Below are 17,425 nucleotides of genomic sequence, written 5' to 3'. Positions count from 1 at the left end.
TGCTGATGAGATTTATCACATTAATCCCACCATGATTAAAGACTAGGCAATGACCAATGAATTTTTGAGAAGAGTAATTGATGGCAACTCCGAATTAATCGAAAACTTCAATATAAGAATCAAACATAGAATGAAAAATCAAAAAGAAAAACAAATTTAATTATTTTATGCTTGAAAAAATTAAAGACAAAAAAATGTAACAAATTCAAATACTTAATTTAATATCCAGTACATGTGATCATGTCTTGTCTTGTATTGCTATGAATTCAACTTTCATCACACATATAAATGGCTTGAATAGCACAACCCTTCAAACCCTCTGTAGGTATGAGACAAGGCGATCCATTATAGAATGTGGAATCTCATAAAGATATCTAAGAAGGACCCTCCATATCTCACATATGTTTTTCTATGTTAATGATTTAATTCTCATGTCAGATGTGAGTAAAAATAATTGTTCCACTATTTTTGACATCGCTCCGTTTTACCATGAAAATCATAATTTTTCAGAGTTGGAGGTGGAATTGAAGTTGAAGTTGTGTTTGACCATGAATATAAATTAGTGTTGTTTTTGAAATTTTGTAAGAAAAGTATGAGAGAAAAAAGTGAAAATAAGTAAAACTTATTTTCAATTTTCCAAATACAATTTCGGAATTGTATTTGAAATTTTCATGGCCAAACACATCTTGTTTTTATTTTTTCACTAAAGTGAAATAATTTTCCGAAAAAAGAAAATAATTTTCATGGCCAAACGAATACTAAAATCTTATTAGTCTAGATTTTTGGGAATTTTTGGGAATACATATCTTCTAATGGTCAGAGCCGGATTCGGAATTTAAAATTTATGAATTCTGTTAATTTCTTTTCTCTCAACGATTCTACAACTCGTTTACATATCCTACTTGGTTCACATTTTATTGTATGTATATTTTTAGAGAATTTCTCAATACATATATATCTAAGCCATAATTATTAAATTTAGCAAACCTATGTAATATATTGTACATCCGCCTTCTGCTAAATGGTTGTTTCACTATAAAAAGAAACATTTACAGTAGGATCTACTATAGCTTTTAAAAGTTATAACTTTAATCCTACCAGTTAACATTGTATAAATTATATTTGGGTTTGGAGGTTAAACACAACATATGTATAGTTTTCACTTTTTCTCCGAGATATTGTTCCATAAAACTTTTTGTACAAAGAATTATTACAATTTTTTTGGAATTCAAAAAATTGTGCAATGTTGTTTTCGTACTTTTCACTCCAAATAACTCATAAAAATTCAAAAACAAATCTAATTTGTATTCATATTCAAACATAACTCCAATTTCCAAATATCTTTTCAACCTTTTTCCAAATACCACTTTCTTTCTTCAAATTTCACAATTTTAACGTGCCAACGTCCACTTAGTTCTTATCGAAATTGAAATTGATTGAAAGGGAATCACTAACATTCTTATTTATGGCAACAACCAATCTTCCAATATTGTTGATGATTGTATTTGTAGGTGGCTCATGCTTAACGTGGGAAGGGCCACGAGGGAAGCAAACAAAGTTGCAGACCACTTAGTGTTTTTATGTCTAGGCTAGTTTGCGTGCACTTTGACTTATTCCACATGCTAGCCGGAACCTGACCGGCCTCCGATCACCTAGCGTTTTTATCTCGGCTAAAAAATTAAACCTGACACCTCATGGTACTCAACCCACGTCATTGGCAACTAAGCCACGTGCAATTTGAAGCCTCTTTTGAAAGGCAAATGAAAGATTAATGTTGTATATCATGAACCCCTGTTTTTTTTCTTTTTAAATTGTCTTCATATAAACATGATTGTCTGGGTACAATATATATTCTAGGCAAGTCAAAACTATGTAATAATATTTCCTAGTAGGAATAAAATGCTCCTCCGTTCACTTGTCACGATTTGCCTTTTAAAAGTCAAATTGTATGGACTTTAACTAACATTTTAAGATATATTTTTTCATTAGATTAATATGAGAAGAGATGCAACTTCTAGCATTTTCAAATATCTAAACTTTACATTAAATTATTTACCAAGTATTGTAAGTAAATTGTTTCCGGTTACTCAATCATTTGATAACCATAGCCATTCTTAAACAAAAAGATCACAAGAAACATTGTGTGGTAGCTCTAGTGAACATCACAGCGTTAAATAAGTACTGGAACAAATATGAATGAAGGCAACGGGCAAACAACAATTTTCCTATGGTATTACCTATTTTGGCTTTCACCAAATCCCACCTTCAATATTTTTAACACGTAGAACACACAGGCTAGACGATTCTAAGAGCAATTACTCTTCTCGTGACGTCTTCTATTACAGTAGTATGAACAAAATTATATACTTTACTCCGTCTTATCTTCTACCACATCGCCTAAATTAGATGTTCCATCTCCACCAGGCGTTGATTTCATGTCGGATGGACTTCTTACATCCTTTGTTGGCAGAGGAGAGGGTTTTATGAGTGTCAATGTCATATCCTTATCAAACTCTTCACTATCATCAGAATACGCATATCTGGATGTATCGAAAAGAATATCAGTTAGTATAGAAGTGTGTAGATAAAAGAGAGCAAATATCACGAAGATATAGGTTCTAACAAGAAGAACATACCTAGTGAATTCCCACAAAGTGGGGTCTGGGAAGGGAAGAGTGCACGTAGACTTTCCCCCTACCTCGTGGAGGTAGAAAGACTGTATTCGAAAGACTCTCAGCTCAAGTGAAGCCAATCAAAGTAGTAATGGAACATATAGGTTCTAACAAATGCCTAACTTTTTCACAGAGAGACTCGTGACTTTTGAGATTCTTTTTCATGAAGGAAGATATGAAATGGTTTGAAGAAAACGATCCTGAATCAGTATGTATCATTTTCTTCTTTCCCCCTCAACTGACGGAGAGACTTAATTCATTCATGATCACTCAATGAAAATGGGGAGGGTTGGGTGGAGGAGGAAATCATCTTATTTTCTAAAATGGCCAAGGTAACTCCTCTTATTGTTCTGGGACAAAGCAAATCAAAGTTTTAATGATAGATAACACTTTGCCACGGATCCCTAGTTCAAAGGACATCGTGAAAGATCATCATTATTCTTTTTAGGCCAAACACATGTCTAGGCACTCAAACTTGCCATAAAATTCCTCCAAAATACCTAAACTTTCACATTTCCCGTTTAGACACTCAAACCACACTTCACATGATTATCAAAACTTTAACTATGCACGCGGGTGATGTGGAAAGCTAACCAATGAAACACTGACACATGGCATTTAAGATCTAAATATTCTTTAAAAATAAAATTTTGAGCCAAAAAGAAAAAAAATCCCGTAATCCACCCATCCATCTTCCCCTAAGGAGATGCATCCTTTCTTCCTAAAACAAATTCTTTCCCCTCCCGTCTCCCATTGTCTTTTAACCTCAAAAATCCCCAAAATCTGATAGAGTAAAGGGAAACCAAATAGATTAATGAATTGAAATTTATCTCTTCGGACCAAAAAAGTCGAATAAGAATCAACCATTATGTGTTCTTCCATTTTGATCTTGGTTTCATTTTTAATGTGAGTTTTGACATGGGAGAAAAAATGTTAACTTAGGGAAAAGAATATCAATGAATTTTTGGTGGAAACTCTGGCTACTAAGACAAATTTTTCCACTAATTTCCAGTCATTTTTTCCGGTGAGCAGCTCACCGCAGATCGAACTGAAATTTTCAAAAAGTAGATATAAAATTAAGATTTTAAGGAATGTCAGTGAGCTACTGCGTAGAACATGAGAGAATTGATTGGGTGGCTATTTTAATAACGGTACCAGTGGTAGATAAACGGCGTCAATGGAGATTTGGTGGTGGAAGATCTTTGGAAAAAAAATTAGAAAAAAAAAACAGAAAAAAGATTATCATATCTCATTCACGCGCCTAAGAGCAGTGAGATATAACCTTTTGCCAGGTCAGCCTTTTAGCGTTTATATTATCATAGAAGTGGTTTGAGTGTCTAAATGGAAAGTGGGAAAGTTTAAGTGCCGAGGTGGAATTCTGTGACTAGTTTAAGGGGCTGCTTATGAGTTTGGCCTTCTTATATAAGAACGAACAATCATCATTACTAAACGATAATTTTTAGCATGTTTTATGGTAAGCAATTACACATTAGAAGCTCTGGAACTCAATCAAATCTAAAACATGCATTATAGAGGTGGAAGCCTAATCTTACCTCATGGAGTTTTGAGATGGAGCCCAAAGAGCACAGATGACGCAAAGGAGAGCGAAAGACAACACTTGCCAGAAGGCAGGAATAATCCAGGCATTTTGCCATCGCTCATTGTACACGTCAGTGGACTTGAAGTACAGCTGCCACGGGAAAACAAAGTTTTAAATGCTTGGTAAAATAAAAACAGGGAAATTAGGAGGATAAGAAACTTATGCTATATCAACTCAGGTACGAGATAGGAGGATTTCAATTTTTGGATGGTTTTCCCATTATCTTGAAGGATCCGTACAATGAGCCCACGATCATGTCCAACTAATCCTAAGTTGAGGAACGTAATAATCCCGCTACCAAACATATTTGCTTCAGCTAATGGAAATGCTCAAAATAGGTAGGTCTCCCAGCCCTTGCACTCATTAAACTTATTTACTGATCATACCCCACTAATAGATTTACTCTTTCCTGAACTTTAGTTTGTCTACATTTCTTACGCATTCCTGGATAGAAGAAAAAGGATAACTCAGAGTTACGATGTTTTACTTTTTTAATGGCTTAGACCAGATGAAACTAGACAGAGGGTCTATTGGAAACAATTTCTCTACCCCACAAAGATATGGGTGTATACCCCACCCTCCCTAAACCCCACTTGTCAAACTACACTGGGTATGTTTTTTTTCTTTTGATGAAGTAAGTTGTTTCATTACCGGCATTAAGAAGATGCAAAGAGTGCAAAAGGAGATATGCTAGCTCCATTACATGATAAAAGTTATGACCCGGGAGGCATCCTACACTGGGTATGTTGTTGTTGTTGTAGCAGCTGAAACTGGACATGAATAACAGTACAACTTTAACTCCAATAAAAACACCTTCTCGTCAACCTTAAATACTTAATTTCACTGTTTTCATGTTTATTTATCAAGAATAAAAGTCCTTGTCAAGAATTGCAGGTCAGTTAATAAATCAATCAGAGCTAGATATTTTGAGAGCTTGTATGCAGGGTTACAGGGGAAAGGAGGGGAGAAAAAGTTGTTCCGACTCGCTAAGGCTAGGGAGAGGAAGGGTCGTGACCTCGATCAGGTGAGGTGCATTAAGGGGGAGGATGGTAGAGTGTTGGTGGAGGACGGCCACATAAAGAAGAGATGGCAGTCGTACTTTCATAGGCTCTTGAATGACGAGGGGGACAGAGCTATTGTGTTAGGGGAACTGGAGCACTCAGGGGAGTGTCGGGATTTTAGCTATTGTAGACGTTTTAAGGTAGACGAGGTTAGACAGGCAGTCCGCAGGATGCGAAGGGGTAGGGCGACGGGGCCGGATGAGATACCGGTGGAGTTTTGGAAGTTCGTTGGAGAGGCTGGTGTAAGGTGGTTGACTGCATTGTTCAATGAAATTTTCAGGACAGCAAAGATGCCCGAGGCGTGGAGGTGGAGTACCATGATCCCCCTCTATAAGAATAAGGGGGACATTCAGTGTTGCAATAACTATAGGGGGATTAAGTTACTGAGTCACTCTATGAAGATCTGGGAGAGAGTGGTCGAGGTGAGGCTGAGACGGATAGTGTCTATCTCGGAAAATCAGTTCGGATTTATGCCCGGCCGCTCGACGACGGAGGCAATCCACCTGGTACGGAGGTTGGTGGAGCAGTATAGGGAGAGGAAGAAGGATCTGCACATGGTGTTCATCGACCTGGAAAAGGCGTACGACAAAGTCCCCAGGGAAGTGCTTTGGAGATGCTTGGAGGTGAGTGGAGTACCGCAGGCATATATCAGAGTAATTAAGGATATGTATGAGGGAGCGAAAACCCAGGTGAGGACGGCAGGAGGAGACTCAGAGCATTTCACTGTCCTGACAGGATTGCATCAGGGATCTACTCTTAGTCCCTTTTTGTTTGCGTTAGTAATGGATGTGTTGACGCGGCGTATTCAAGGGGAGGTGCCGTGGTGTATGCTTTTTGCAGACGATGTAGTCCTGATAGATGAGACTCGAGGGGGTGTGAATGACAAATTAGAGTTGTGGAGGCAAACTCTGGAGTCTAAAGGGTTCAGGGTGAGCAGAACCAAGACAGAGTATGTGGAATGTAAGTTTAATGACGTGAGGCGGGAGAATGAGGTAGTAGTGAGGCTAGAAGCACAGGAGGTAGGGAAGAGGGATAAGTTCAAGTATCTCGGGTCCGTGATCCAGAGTAACGGTGAGATTGACGAGGATGTCTCGCACCGTATTGGGGTGGGATGGATGAAGTGGAAACTCGCATCGGGGGTGCTGTGTGATAAGAAGGTGCCGCCCAAGCTTAAAGGCAAATTCTATAGGGTGGTAGTCCGTCCGGCCTTGCTGTATGGAGCGGAGTGTTGGCCAGTTAAGAACTCCCACATCCAAAAAATGAAGGTGGCAGAAATGCGGATGTTGCGCTGGATGTGTGGACTGACCCGAGGGGATAGAGTTCGAAATGAGACTATCCGGGAGAAGGTTGGTGTGACTTCAGTGGAGTGTAAGATGCGGGAAGCACGATTGAGATGGTTCGGACACGTGAAGAGGAGGGGCATGGATGCCCCGGTCCGTAGGTGTGAGAGGCTAGCGTTGGATGGTTTTAGACGGGGTAGGGGTAGACCGAAGAAGTACTGCGGTGAGGTGATTAGGCGGGACATGGAACAGTTACAGCTCACCGAGGACATGACCCTAGATAGGAAGGTCTGGAAGATGCGAATTACGGCAGAGGATTAGGGCCAGTTCGGGTCGCTAGGGTAGGGAATTAATTGGGGGGGTGTATTCCTGTTATGATCCCGTATTCAGTGTTCCGTGTTCCGTGTTCCATGTTTATTACGAATCTGTGTGCTTTCCTCTGCTTTATATTCCTGCATTCCTGCTTTACTCTGTTTTATATTCCTTATGGGTGCCGTATCTATGTTATGTCATCTGCTTCTGTGCTTTACTATGTGTTTGTGTGATATCTCGTGACTTGAGCCGGGGGTCTTTCGAAAACAGCCTTTCTACTTCATCAGAGGTAGAGGTATGGACTGCGTACATCTTACCCCCCCAGACCCCACTAAGTGGGAATACACTGGGTTTGTTGTTGTTGTTGTTGTTGTTGTTTCAACTCCCACATCCAAAAGTTGAATGTGGGCGAGATGAGGATGCTGAGATGGATGTGTGGACTTACTAGGAAGATAGAGTTAGAAATGAGATTATCCAAGAGAAGGCGGGAGTGGCTTCGGTGGAAGACAAGATGCAGGAAGTGAGGTTGAGATGGTTCGGGCATGTGATGAGGAGGTGTACGGATGCCCAGTTCGGAGGTGTGAGAGGCTGGCTACGGATAGTTGCAGATGGGGCAGAGGTAGCCGAAGACTTATTAGAGGGAGGTGATTAGGCATAACATGGAGCAGTTCCAACTTACGGAGGACATGACCCTTGATAGGAAGGTGTGGAGGATGCGGATTAGGGTAGAGGGTTAGTGGGTAGGAGTGCGTCCTTACTAGTGGGGAGAAGTGCTTTGTTTGTAGCTGTGCCTGTAGTCATAGTGTTATGCATGTACCTTGTAGTTTCTTATTCGTGGTGTTCTCGTGATGTTTGTGATTTCGGATAGATAGTTCATAATAATTACACTATGTCTTGTTCTTTTATTATCTAGTGGTGTGTTACCCCATTTTGTTGTTTGTTTTTATGTTTTTTGCTTGATATACTGTTATTTCTCCTAAGCCGGGGATCTACAGTAAACAACCTCTCATCTGTACTTCATCTGAGGTAGTGTATGGACTGTGTGCACTTGACCCTCCCCAAACCCCAGTTTATGGGAATACACTGGGTATCCAACGAACTCATTCCCAGTACACATAAAGGGGACACTTGAGCATAAGTTTTGACCCTTTTTCCTTTTGATTCAGATCTCTTTGAAAATATCACTTTAGGCTTGCCATCATTTGGCTCTTTTTAGGAAGAGTAGACAAAAGCCAAGAATTAGCTATATTAGATCGAGGGAAATAAACAAAAAATTCAACCTTAAATTGAAGACAGCCAATATTACCTCATAGCACACCCAACCAACAGAAACAATAACTGTTACAGCTAGAGCATTTGTGAACCTCCGGTATATGTCTAATTTGGCCAACAATCTTCTAGCCTGTCAGTCCAAAACAGCAACAAATGAACTACCGTTGGTTGATAGTAAGAATGGTTGAAAAAATGAAGTCATGTCATAATTAACCCCTCACACCAAACTCCTCAAGGAAAAGAAAAACTAATTTCATCCTTTATTGCAAGAAACACACAAAATGCTCCTTATTTGGCAGAGAGGTAGAAGTCCCATCTTAACCGAAGAATGATAATAAATAAGCGAGTAATAGAACTCTGAAGCACTCTTCTTAGTTGAATAAAAAATTAACTTCAATGCTGAAGATAAAATCATTAGCACTAACAATATGACTGTGTGAAGGAACTTCCTTGCTTATGGAAACAACTATGTAAATATCATGATAGAGAGTGTTGCATGTGAATGCAATTTAACATAAATAGTCATACAAAAGAGAGCTCATAACCAAGCTAACAAAAAGTCAGTGTTCATCACTGCAATTATACAGAACACAAAAGAGCTAATTAGCAACAGTGCATTACAAATTAATACAGAATATATGAAGGTGAACTTGTATCACCTCAAGATCTCTGGTCATTAATAGGATAGAAAGTGTGGAAAGGAAGCCCTTTTATAGACCAGAAAATCAACACAAAGTTATAAACAAAAGCAAAGTTGAATATACCTGAAGCTTATTCAAAGTTGCAGAAAGGGAAGTGAATATCCAGAGGATAAAGAAAGCATCCAAGATCGCCACAGGAAGTCCGAAAAACAACCTTGCTTTTCCTGAGAAATCACTAACAGTACCAACATTTTCGACCAGTTCAAGCACTTCCGATGCCAGAAAGAAAGTTCCTCCAAGCAAAAGGACCTTTGATGTAAGACCACCAAGGGTAGGTCTAACAACACCATACCCCATAGAGACCATCAGAATAATCAAACGAGCAACTGTACGCTTTACTGCACCAAAGGTAACAGCCCATACAGTGATCCCAGTTGGTCTTACTCCAGTTTCATTGAATTCAGCATAATCAAAGTACCATAATGCCATCTCAAACATGCCCAGCGTTATAACGAGAGTAATACAATTTTGCAAAGCAAGAACTTCTCTCCAGAATCTTGCATACTGAGAAAACCAAAAGATCCCAAGTAAAACAAACGCAAGAGACATGTACCCATAGAATTTCATAAGTGGAGCCATTCGACCAGGTAGGTAACCTGTAGGATTTTTCCATACGGTTTTCCCTTCAACAACAACTTCCTTAAGATTAGGGTCACAGTGCATAAAATACACATTATACATTCCAGTTTTTGTAATATTTAATGTTCTCGGCTGTAGTTTTGCTTCAAGCTCATCAATGCCAAATGAGGCACCAAATACTCGAGGCCAACCATGATTATTAGTAGATGGGCGGTGAATTATTTCCCCTTGTTTACAAACTCCAAGTTTTGCAAGATCTGCTGTGCAACAAACAGCTCTTTGGCCCCCATAGGCAGAGCCTCCGATTGTCTCTCGGTCATCCACCTCAAAAACAACTGCATGAATTGATCCTGAGCTAAAGTTTGAAAATTCTTCAGGTCTCCGGAATATAATCTTCTCAAAGCTGGTTTTCACAAATGATAAAGATCAGAAAATGCGCCATTTTTATCTCAATTGATGTTGGATATATCAAAATCATTAATATGGTTAACCACATAGTCTTTTCATCAAAGCATGAAATTCATATGTTTCTCTTACCAACAGCATTAACAAAGACCAGTGCTTGAGCTAGGTGTACTTTTAGCAGATGGATGGTGTCATATTAAACAGGGCATAATACATAAATAAATACTACTCAAACTTGGCCTCAACAGGTAACTAAACACTTCAACTAGTCTCCACAATGTCTCCTTGACACGTGATGCTGACATGACACAAAAACTTTGAAGGTACAAGATGATCATTTTGTAAATTGGAGTGTTCAACTGACATAATAGGGATGAGTTGAAATGTCTAGATGTGTATACTCAAACTGAAAGATGTGCATACCTCTTTCAATTTGTTTGTATAGACGTGTCGAAATGTCTAGATGTACATACTCAAAGTCGTGTCATGAAGTTTAAAAAGAATACCTCTTTTATTTTCTTAAACTTCATATCCTCACTTTGTATTTGCTCTCACTAGTTAATGGTAACACACTTAAAGTATCTCGGTCAAAAACACACTTAAACACACCACACAACAAATTCAGTATTAAAAAAAAAAAAAAGAATTAACCCGAATAGGTGTCAATACCATAAACTTAAAATAGCCCGTAAATTGTACATTATACAAAAATAAACAGTAAATCCTATTGCCTATGTTGATAAAATCCCTAGAGCTATTGGACCAAGTTCGTTGATATGGTCCTTAGAGGAATGAACAAGCTTTATTGATTGAAAATGATCTAATTCTTATTACAATGTTAGTGATGCAATTGCTACTTATAGAGAAAAATAACCGACTCCACTAACATCCAACTCCACTAACCTGACAGTTGTGCACCAGCTGTACACCACTCTCTTTTCTAACAAACTATAACAACCTAACTGACTAGTCTCTTTACTCCCCCTCAAGCTCATGATCGGAAAACATCAAGGACGCTCAGCTTGGAAAGAATAAACTGATGTTGAGCTGCTGGAAGTCCTTTAGTCATGAGATCAGCTAGTTGCATGTTGGAGGGGACATGAACTGGTTGCAGCAAACCTGACTTGATTCTATTTGATTCTTTCTCTGACAAAATAACAATCGATTTCTATGTGCTTAGTTCTCTCATGAAAAATAGGATTAGCAACAATTTGTAGTGCAGCTTTATTATCACAAAACAACTTCACAGGAATGTTTAAGGTCACTCCAAGCTCTGCCAATAAACCAGCCAGCAATATCACTTCAGCAGTTGCACCTGCCATGCTCCTATACTCAAGGCAGTCATAAATGTGATCTCATCTGCTTTAAGTAGAATTCCAAGTCCAGGATTACCCTTCAGATACCTCACCACCCTTAGCGCACCATCCATGTGAGACTGTTTAGGTCTCTGCATAAATTGGCTTAATGTTTGTACTGCATAGCAAATGTCAGGCCTTGTAATAGTGAGATAAAGCAATTTGCCAACCAGCTTTTGATAACCAAGTATGTCATCTATTTCTGGATCATCAGATGGACCAACTTGGAGGTCATACTCTACAGAAGTTAATTTCTTATTAACCTCTAATGGTGTTGGAGATGGTTTGCACCCACTCAGGCCAATTTGTGAGATCAGTTCCAACACATACTTCCTTGGTTAAGCAAGACACCTTTGTCAGACCTGAGTACTTCAATTCCCAAGAAGAATCTTAACTGGCCCAAGTCTTTCACCTTGAATGCCTAGTTCAGTGTCTTTTGCATGCTGAATTAGAGTAGAGTTACTCCCTGTGATAAGCAGATCATCAACATAAACCAAGACCACTACAATATCATGTCCTGATCTCTGAATAAACACTGAGTGATCATAGCTGCTTTATGTATAGCCACCAGCAATTAATGCATTTGTGAGCTTAATATTCCACTGTCTTGAAGCCTGTTTGAGTCCATATAATGATTTTTTCAGTTTGCATACCAGTTTACTTCCTTATCTCTGAAAGCCTTGAGGCAATTCCATGTGTACATCTTCATAAAGATCTCCTTGTAGGAAAGCATTATTTACATCCATTTGAAAGATGTCCCACTTCTTGGAGGCTGTCAGGCTTATCACAGCTCTAACTGTCACCATTTTAGCAACAGGTGAGAAGGTATCATGATAATCCAAACCTTCCTGCTGATTGTATCCCTTCGCAACTAATCTGGCCTTGTAACTTTCAATGCTCCCATCAGCCTTATATTTAATCTTGTATACCCATTTAGAACCTATAGCATGTTTCCCTGGTGGTAGAGGGACCAAGTCCCAAGTCTGATTTTCCTCTAGGGATTGAATTCCAAGCTGCATAGCCTTAATCCAGTGTTCAACTGTTGCGGCTTCTTTAAAATTTTGTGGTTCAATTTGAGCTGAAAAGGCTTGCAGATAGGCTTGATATGCTGGTGAGACATTATCATAAGACAACACATCTGAGATAGAATAAAGGATCACACTTCCAGACTTACCACCAGATTTAGTGGTTACATAATCCTTTAACCATATTGGCGGATTGGCACTCTTTGTTGTCCTTCTCAAGTCTGCGGGTTGTGGAACAGGTGGAAATGAGTGTTCCACTGGTGGCACTTCATTAGCTTCAATTGTGGAATGTTGCATATTATCTACAACTTCTGGCACACTAGAAGAGCTAGCAGGATCAGGGGCATGTGATGCAGGCATGGGTATTGGAGTAGGGTCAGGATGATGATGATCATTGACGGGTCAGGATGATGATGATCATTGAGAGAGTGTGGAACATCAAAAATAGTGGTTCCTTCATATGTGATTCCCTTGAAAGGAAAGATGTCTTCTCTGAATACCACATCTCTACTGACCCAACATGTGTTCTGCTGAAGATCAAATAACTTGTATCCCTTTTGAGTCTCAGAATAACCAATAAAAACTGCTCTTTTGGCTCTTGGTTCAAACTTATCTCCTTTAGGTAAAGTAGATGCAAAACATAAGCAACCAAAGACCCTTAAGTGATCATATACTACAGGTTTCTTATATAAAATTGTATAAGGAGACTTTCCTTGCAAAATTGGTGTAGGCAGTTTATTTATAAGATATGTTGCAGTCATAACACAGTCTCCCCAGAACTTGTTGGGGATGGAACTCTGAAATTTAAGAGCTCTAGCTACTTCAAGAATGTGTCTATGTTTTCTCTCCACCACCCCATTTTGTTGGAGTGTGTATGGACAAAAGCTTTGATGAATAATGCCCCAGGATAAAAGTAAATCAGAACACTGAGAATTGAAAAACTCTCTACCTATTCTGATAATGTCTTCACAGTAGTACCAAACTGATTCTTTACTTTCAACAAAAAATCTTTCAGAACAACAATCACTTCAGACTTATACTGAACCAAAAATGTCCACGTATATCTACTATAGTCATCAACAATGGTAACAAAGTAATGTTTTCTGTCATAAGTAGGAACCTTAAAAGGATCCCATACATCAACATGTATCAACTGAAAAATGCTATTAGAATATGAGTTACTAACAGGAAACTGTAACCTTGTCTGCTTGGATAATGGGCACATCTCACATAGTTTGTGTGCTTCTCTTTCATTTTGAACAATGGGAGTGCAACTTGGAATACTGATGGATGGATGGCCTAATCTCATATGCTACATTGCACCATCAACTTCTTTATGAATTGTTGAGCCTCTACAGGATGTCTTGATGCATCATCCTTTAGCAAGTATAAACCTTTATTTTCTCTACCAATTCCCCAGACCTTGCCAGAGTAAAGGTCTTGGAAAACACAAAAATCTGGGTAAAAGCATACTGAGCAGCAAAGATCTTTTGTCATCTTTGACACAGACAACAAGTTGTACTTGAAATCAGGAACATATAGAACATTCTTAAGCCTATGATATCTCAGTATGACAGTGGTTCCTTTGTGTGTAACTTCACATCTACCAACTGTAGGTACTTGGACCTTGTTTCTCTCACAACCCTCAAGTTTTAAGGGATTAAACAAGCACTCTTTATATGGTGTGATATGGTGAGATGAACCAGAATCAATTATCCACTCATGTGAAAAAATACTGGATATGTGTGCACGTATACCTGTCATATTAGCCTGAAAATCACCTGAGGTATTGTTAGTGTTGTTGCTGCCTGAGGTGTTACTGGAACTTGCTGTGATGAATTGTTGATATTGTTCCTCAGATATGTACCTCCCTTCTCCTGAAGAAACAGATCCAATTTCTGCATCCACAGCATTACCTCGAGCATAGGCTTTAGTGGAACTATATTGGCCCTTCTTTTTGCTTTTGAAATCAGGTGGATATCCTACCACTCTATAGCAATCCATGGATATCCTAGCACTCTATAGCAATCCTCTGTTAAATGGCTTCTGTAACCACAGTGAGCACAACCTGTAGGAAAAAGTGGCTTCTTATAGGTGGTCTGATTTGAAGTAGAAGCAGGTTTAGATGGGTTAAATGCTGATCCCTTGTGTCTGTGGCCACCTCCAGCCATTAACGTGATGGAATCCATTTGTTTGCTACCAGCACCCATGCCTCTTTGGCTTTCTTCTTGAACTACTAGTGCAAATGCCTGATTGACCGTCAAGACAGGGGTGTGCACTAAAATATCACTTCGAACATGACTGAAACTCTCATTTAGCCCCATCAAAAATTGCAACAACCTTTGATTTCTTAGCATTTCAGTGGAAGCCTTAGATCCTTCACAACTACAGCCTACCCCTGGTACTAAGGCATCTATCTCATCCCAATAATCTCGCATTTTGGAATAGTAAGCAGTGACTGAGTCCGTACCTTGAGTTAGAGTAGCTATATCCTTCCAGAGCTGATATATTCTCGTGAGATTTGATTTATTGAACCTTTCCTTGAATTCTTCCCAAACCTTTTTTGAATCAGACACATACACTATGCTAGAAACCAAATCCGGCGAAACAGTAGCTCCAATCCAACTCAGAACAATCGCATTACATCATTCCCAGAGTTTCCCCAAATCGCCACTATACTGAGCTTTTGTACAACTGTCATCCACGAAACCTAGCTTGTTTTTCCCTAGCAAGGTCAATCGCATCGATTTGCTCCACAATGTGTAATTCTCAGGTCCTGTTAACTTGATGCCAATTAACACCAATTCAGGTGTATCGAAATTTTGCAAATATAGAGGATGATGGAAATCAATTTGCACTGCCATTCCTGCTGGGTTCTGCGAATTGAGTGAAGAGGAGGTATTGTCCGCCATTGTTGACGATACTCCGGTGCGTAGCTGCAGCAGCTCGTGGATCACTTCTCTGATGCCATGATAAAATCCCTAGAGCTGTTGGACCAAGTTTGTTGATCTGGTTCTTAGAGGAACGAACAAGCTTTATTGATTAAAAATGATCAGATTTTTATTACAATGTTAGTGATGCAATTGCTACTTATAGAGAAAAATAACCGACTTCACTAACATCCAACTCCACTAACTTGACAGCTGTGCACCAGCTGTACATCGCTCTCTTTTCTAACAAACTATAACAACCTAACTGCTTAGTCTCTTTATATGTGTGTAAAAGTCCGAGAAAAGCAAATTTTACAGCAGTGAAAATGCATAATAAAATAGGGATATGTATATAGTTGGAGCAAGTGAGAGATATTTTTATTACCGAATAAAAGAGTCGGCATTTGAAGAAGATTGGTTAAGGTTAGGGGCAGAAGAGTAAATTCCTTCGCTACCTCCATGAACCACGAATACATTGCCTTTACTTGCGAATTTCTCGGCGGAGTAATCGTGTACTGAAGCTTGTGAAAAATGAAGTGAGTATAATAAGCAGAGTAATCCAACAATGGCTGAACCTCCGATTAAGTTAAATGACGACATTGCCCTTAACGGAGTTCAGTAGACAGAAGTAGTAACTTCAGCTTAGTGTAGAAAGAATGGTAGATCTGGTGTTGTTGAGTAAAATGAACTGGTGAAGAAGAAAACCCATCACCCATTGGACGAGTGGAGCCTACACGTTAAAGACAAGACTATTTGCTACTATGTTTTTTTTTTTTTTTTTTTAAATAACATAAATAGCAACGTAATAAATTCTCTCCCACTTTTTTTTAATTACTTTACTATCTCTTTCTATTAATATACATAACATAATCGACATTTTTTAAATTGTTTTTACTCTCTTCCCCTATTAATATACATAATATAGCCAACATATATATAACATTCTAAGCATATGTTGGAATTTTTGTAATATGTTTAGGGAGTTAGGATTTTTTGTAATATTAGAAACATAAGTTGTGTATTTGTGTAATTTTTAATTTTTTTTAAAAAAAAATTGGGAAAATTTTAATATGGGCCTCATGCACCACATCATATTTGCATGAGGCCCTATTATTTTGACGAGAAAAGACATCTTTTTTCCCCTGAACTTGTCTTCCAAACTCACTTTATCACTTAAACTTCTGTTTATTTACCCCCTTAACATCTTTAAAGTATATTATTTTCGCCCTCAAAACTAAATACCACTCTCACAACGAAGAGTGTGTTACACTCGCCTACACATCAACGTCACTTCAATGCCACGCCAGAGTCATGTCATTGCCACGTAAGAAGTTCAATTTTTCTAAAAGAAATAATTAATCCCCCACACTTTATTTTTATATATTTTTTTAAAAAAATAAAAAATAGACATTTATATATTTTTATATGTTATGTCATCTGCTTCTGTGCTGTACTATGTGTTTGTGTGATATCTCGTTACTTGAGCCGGGGGTCTTTCGGAAACAGCCTTTCTACCTCAGCAGAGGTAGAGGTATGGACTGCGTACATCTTACCCCCCCCAGACCCCACGTAAGTGGGAATACACTGGGTTTGTTGTTGTTGTTGTTGTACTATTATATATATATATATATAATAAAAAAGCACCCTCACTCCCATTTCTTTCTTCTTCACAACCCCCACCCAGCCCGCCCACTCCGCCCCCTACCCTACAACACAGCCCCCTCCCCCATTTCTATCTCCTTCAAAACACCCCACCTCTCTCCTCTCCTTCATTTTCTATCTTCTTCAAACTTAAACATATTACCAATAACCATTAAGCAAACCCAACAAAATCAATTCAAAACATAATTAAAAGCCCCTTTTGATTCTAACACAAACCCAACAAAACAAATAGCTCAAAATATACCATACAACAAAAAACATGGAAAACAAAATCAAGATTGAATTTCTTAAAACATAATTACAACCCCTTTATGATTCCTTCATCAAACCACCAATTCAAGAAACAACAATGCAATAGCATCACCACATTCCAATTCAAAACTCTTCATTTCAAAATATTCTGACAAAACTCACCGAAAAATGATTAAAACAAACCCAAAAAAATATATGCACATCATTAACACCATCACCACCATTAACACCACCACCACCATTAACGCCGCCGTTAAATAACTTCTTCAATTTCAATTTTATTTTAAATTTTCAAATTCACGAAGCTAACTTTTCATTT

General features: G+C 38.5%; 1 protein-coding gene across 2 annotated transcripts; it reads right to left on the bottom strand.

Moving 5' to 3' along the window:
* Positions 1–2,094: 2,094 nt before the first annotated feature.
* Positions 2,095–15,978, bottom strand: LOC107850779 (transmembrane protein 87A). Of its 2 annotated transcripts, XM_047400925.1 has the most exons (5): positions 15,578–15,978; positions 8,962–9,880; positions 8,232–8,327; positions 4,226–4,362; positions 2,095–2,540 (listed from the first exon to the last, which is right to left on the bottom strand). In XM_047400925.1, exons 1-5 carry the CDS (start codon positions 15,790–15,792, stop codon positions 2,369–2,371), a joined length of 1,539 nt encoding a protein of 512 aa, XP_047256881.1. In that variant the 5' UTR covers positions 15,793–15,978; the 3' UTR covers positions 2,095–2,368. The 2 variants fall into 2 exon arrangements, with proteins under 2 accessions (XP_047256881.1, XP_047256883.1); XM_047400927.1 differs by lacking the exon at positions 4,226–4,362 and having other exon boundaries at positions 15,578–15,915.
* Positions 15,979–17,425: the final 1,447 nt, after the last annotated feature.

The sequence above is a fragment of the Capsicum annuum genome, chromosome 12 (assembly GCF_002878395.1).
Source record: "Capsicum annuum cultivar UCD-10X-F1 chromosome 12, UCD10Xv1.1, whole genome shotgun sequence".
Classification (NCBI taxonomy): domain Eukaryota; kingdom Viridiplantae; phylum Streptophyta; class Magnoliopsida; order Solanales; family Solanaceae; genus Capsicum; species Capsicum annuum.
This window is presented reverse-complemented; position numbering and strand designations above follow the sequence as displayed.

Coding starts and splice junctions, on each gene's coding strand:
- LOC107850779 (XM_047400925.1), bottom strand. CDS start 15,792: ATGTCGTCATTTAACTTAATCGGAGGTTCAGCCATTGTTGGATTACTC. Junction 9,881..15,577: donor AATGCCGACTCTTTTATTCG/GTAATAAAAATA, acceptor TGTGAAAACCAG/CTTTGAGAAGATTATATTCC. Junction 8,328..8,961: donor CAACTTTGAATAAGCTTCAG/GTATATTCAACT, acceptor TTGGACTGACAG/GCTAGAAGATTGTTGGCCAA.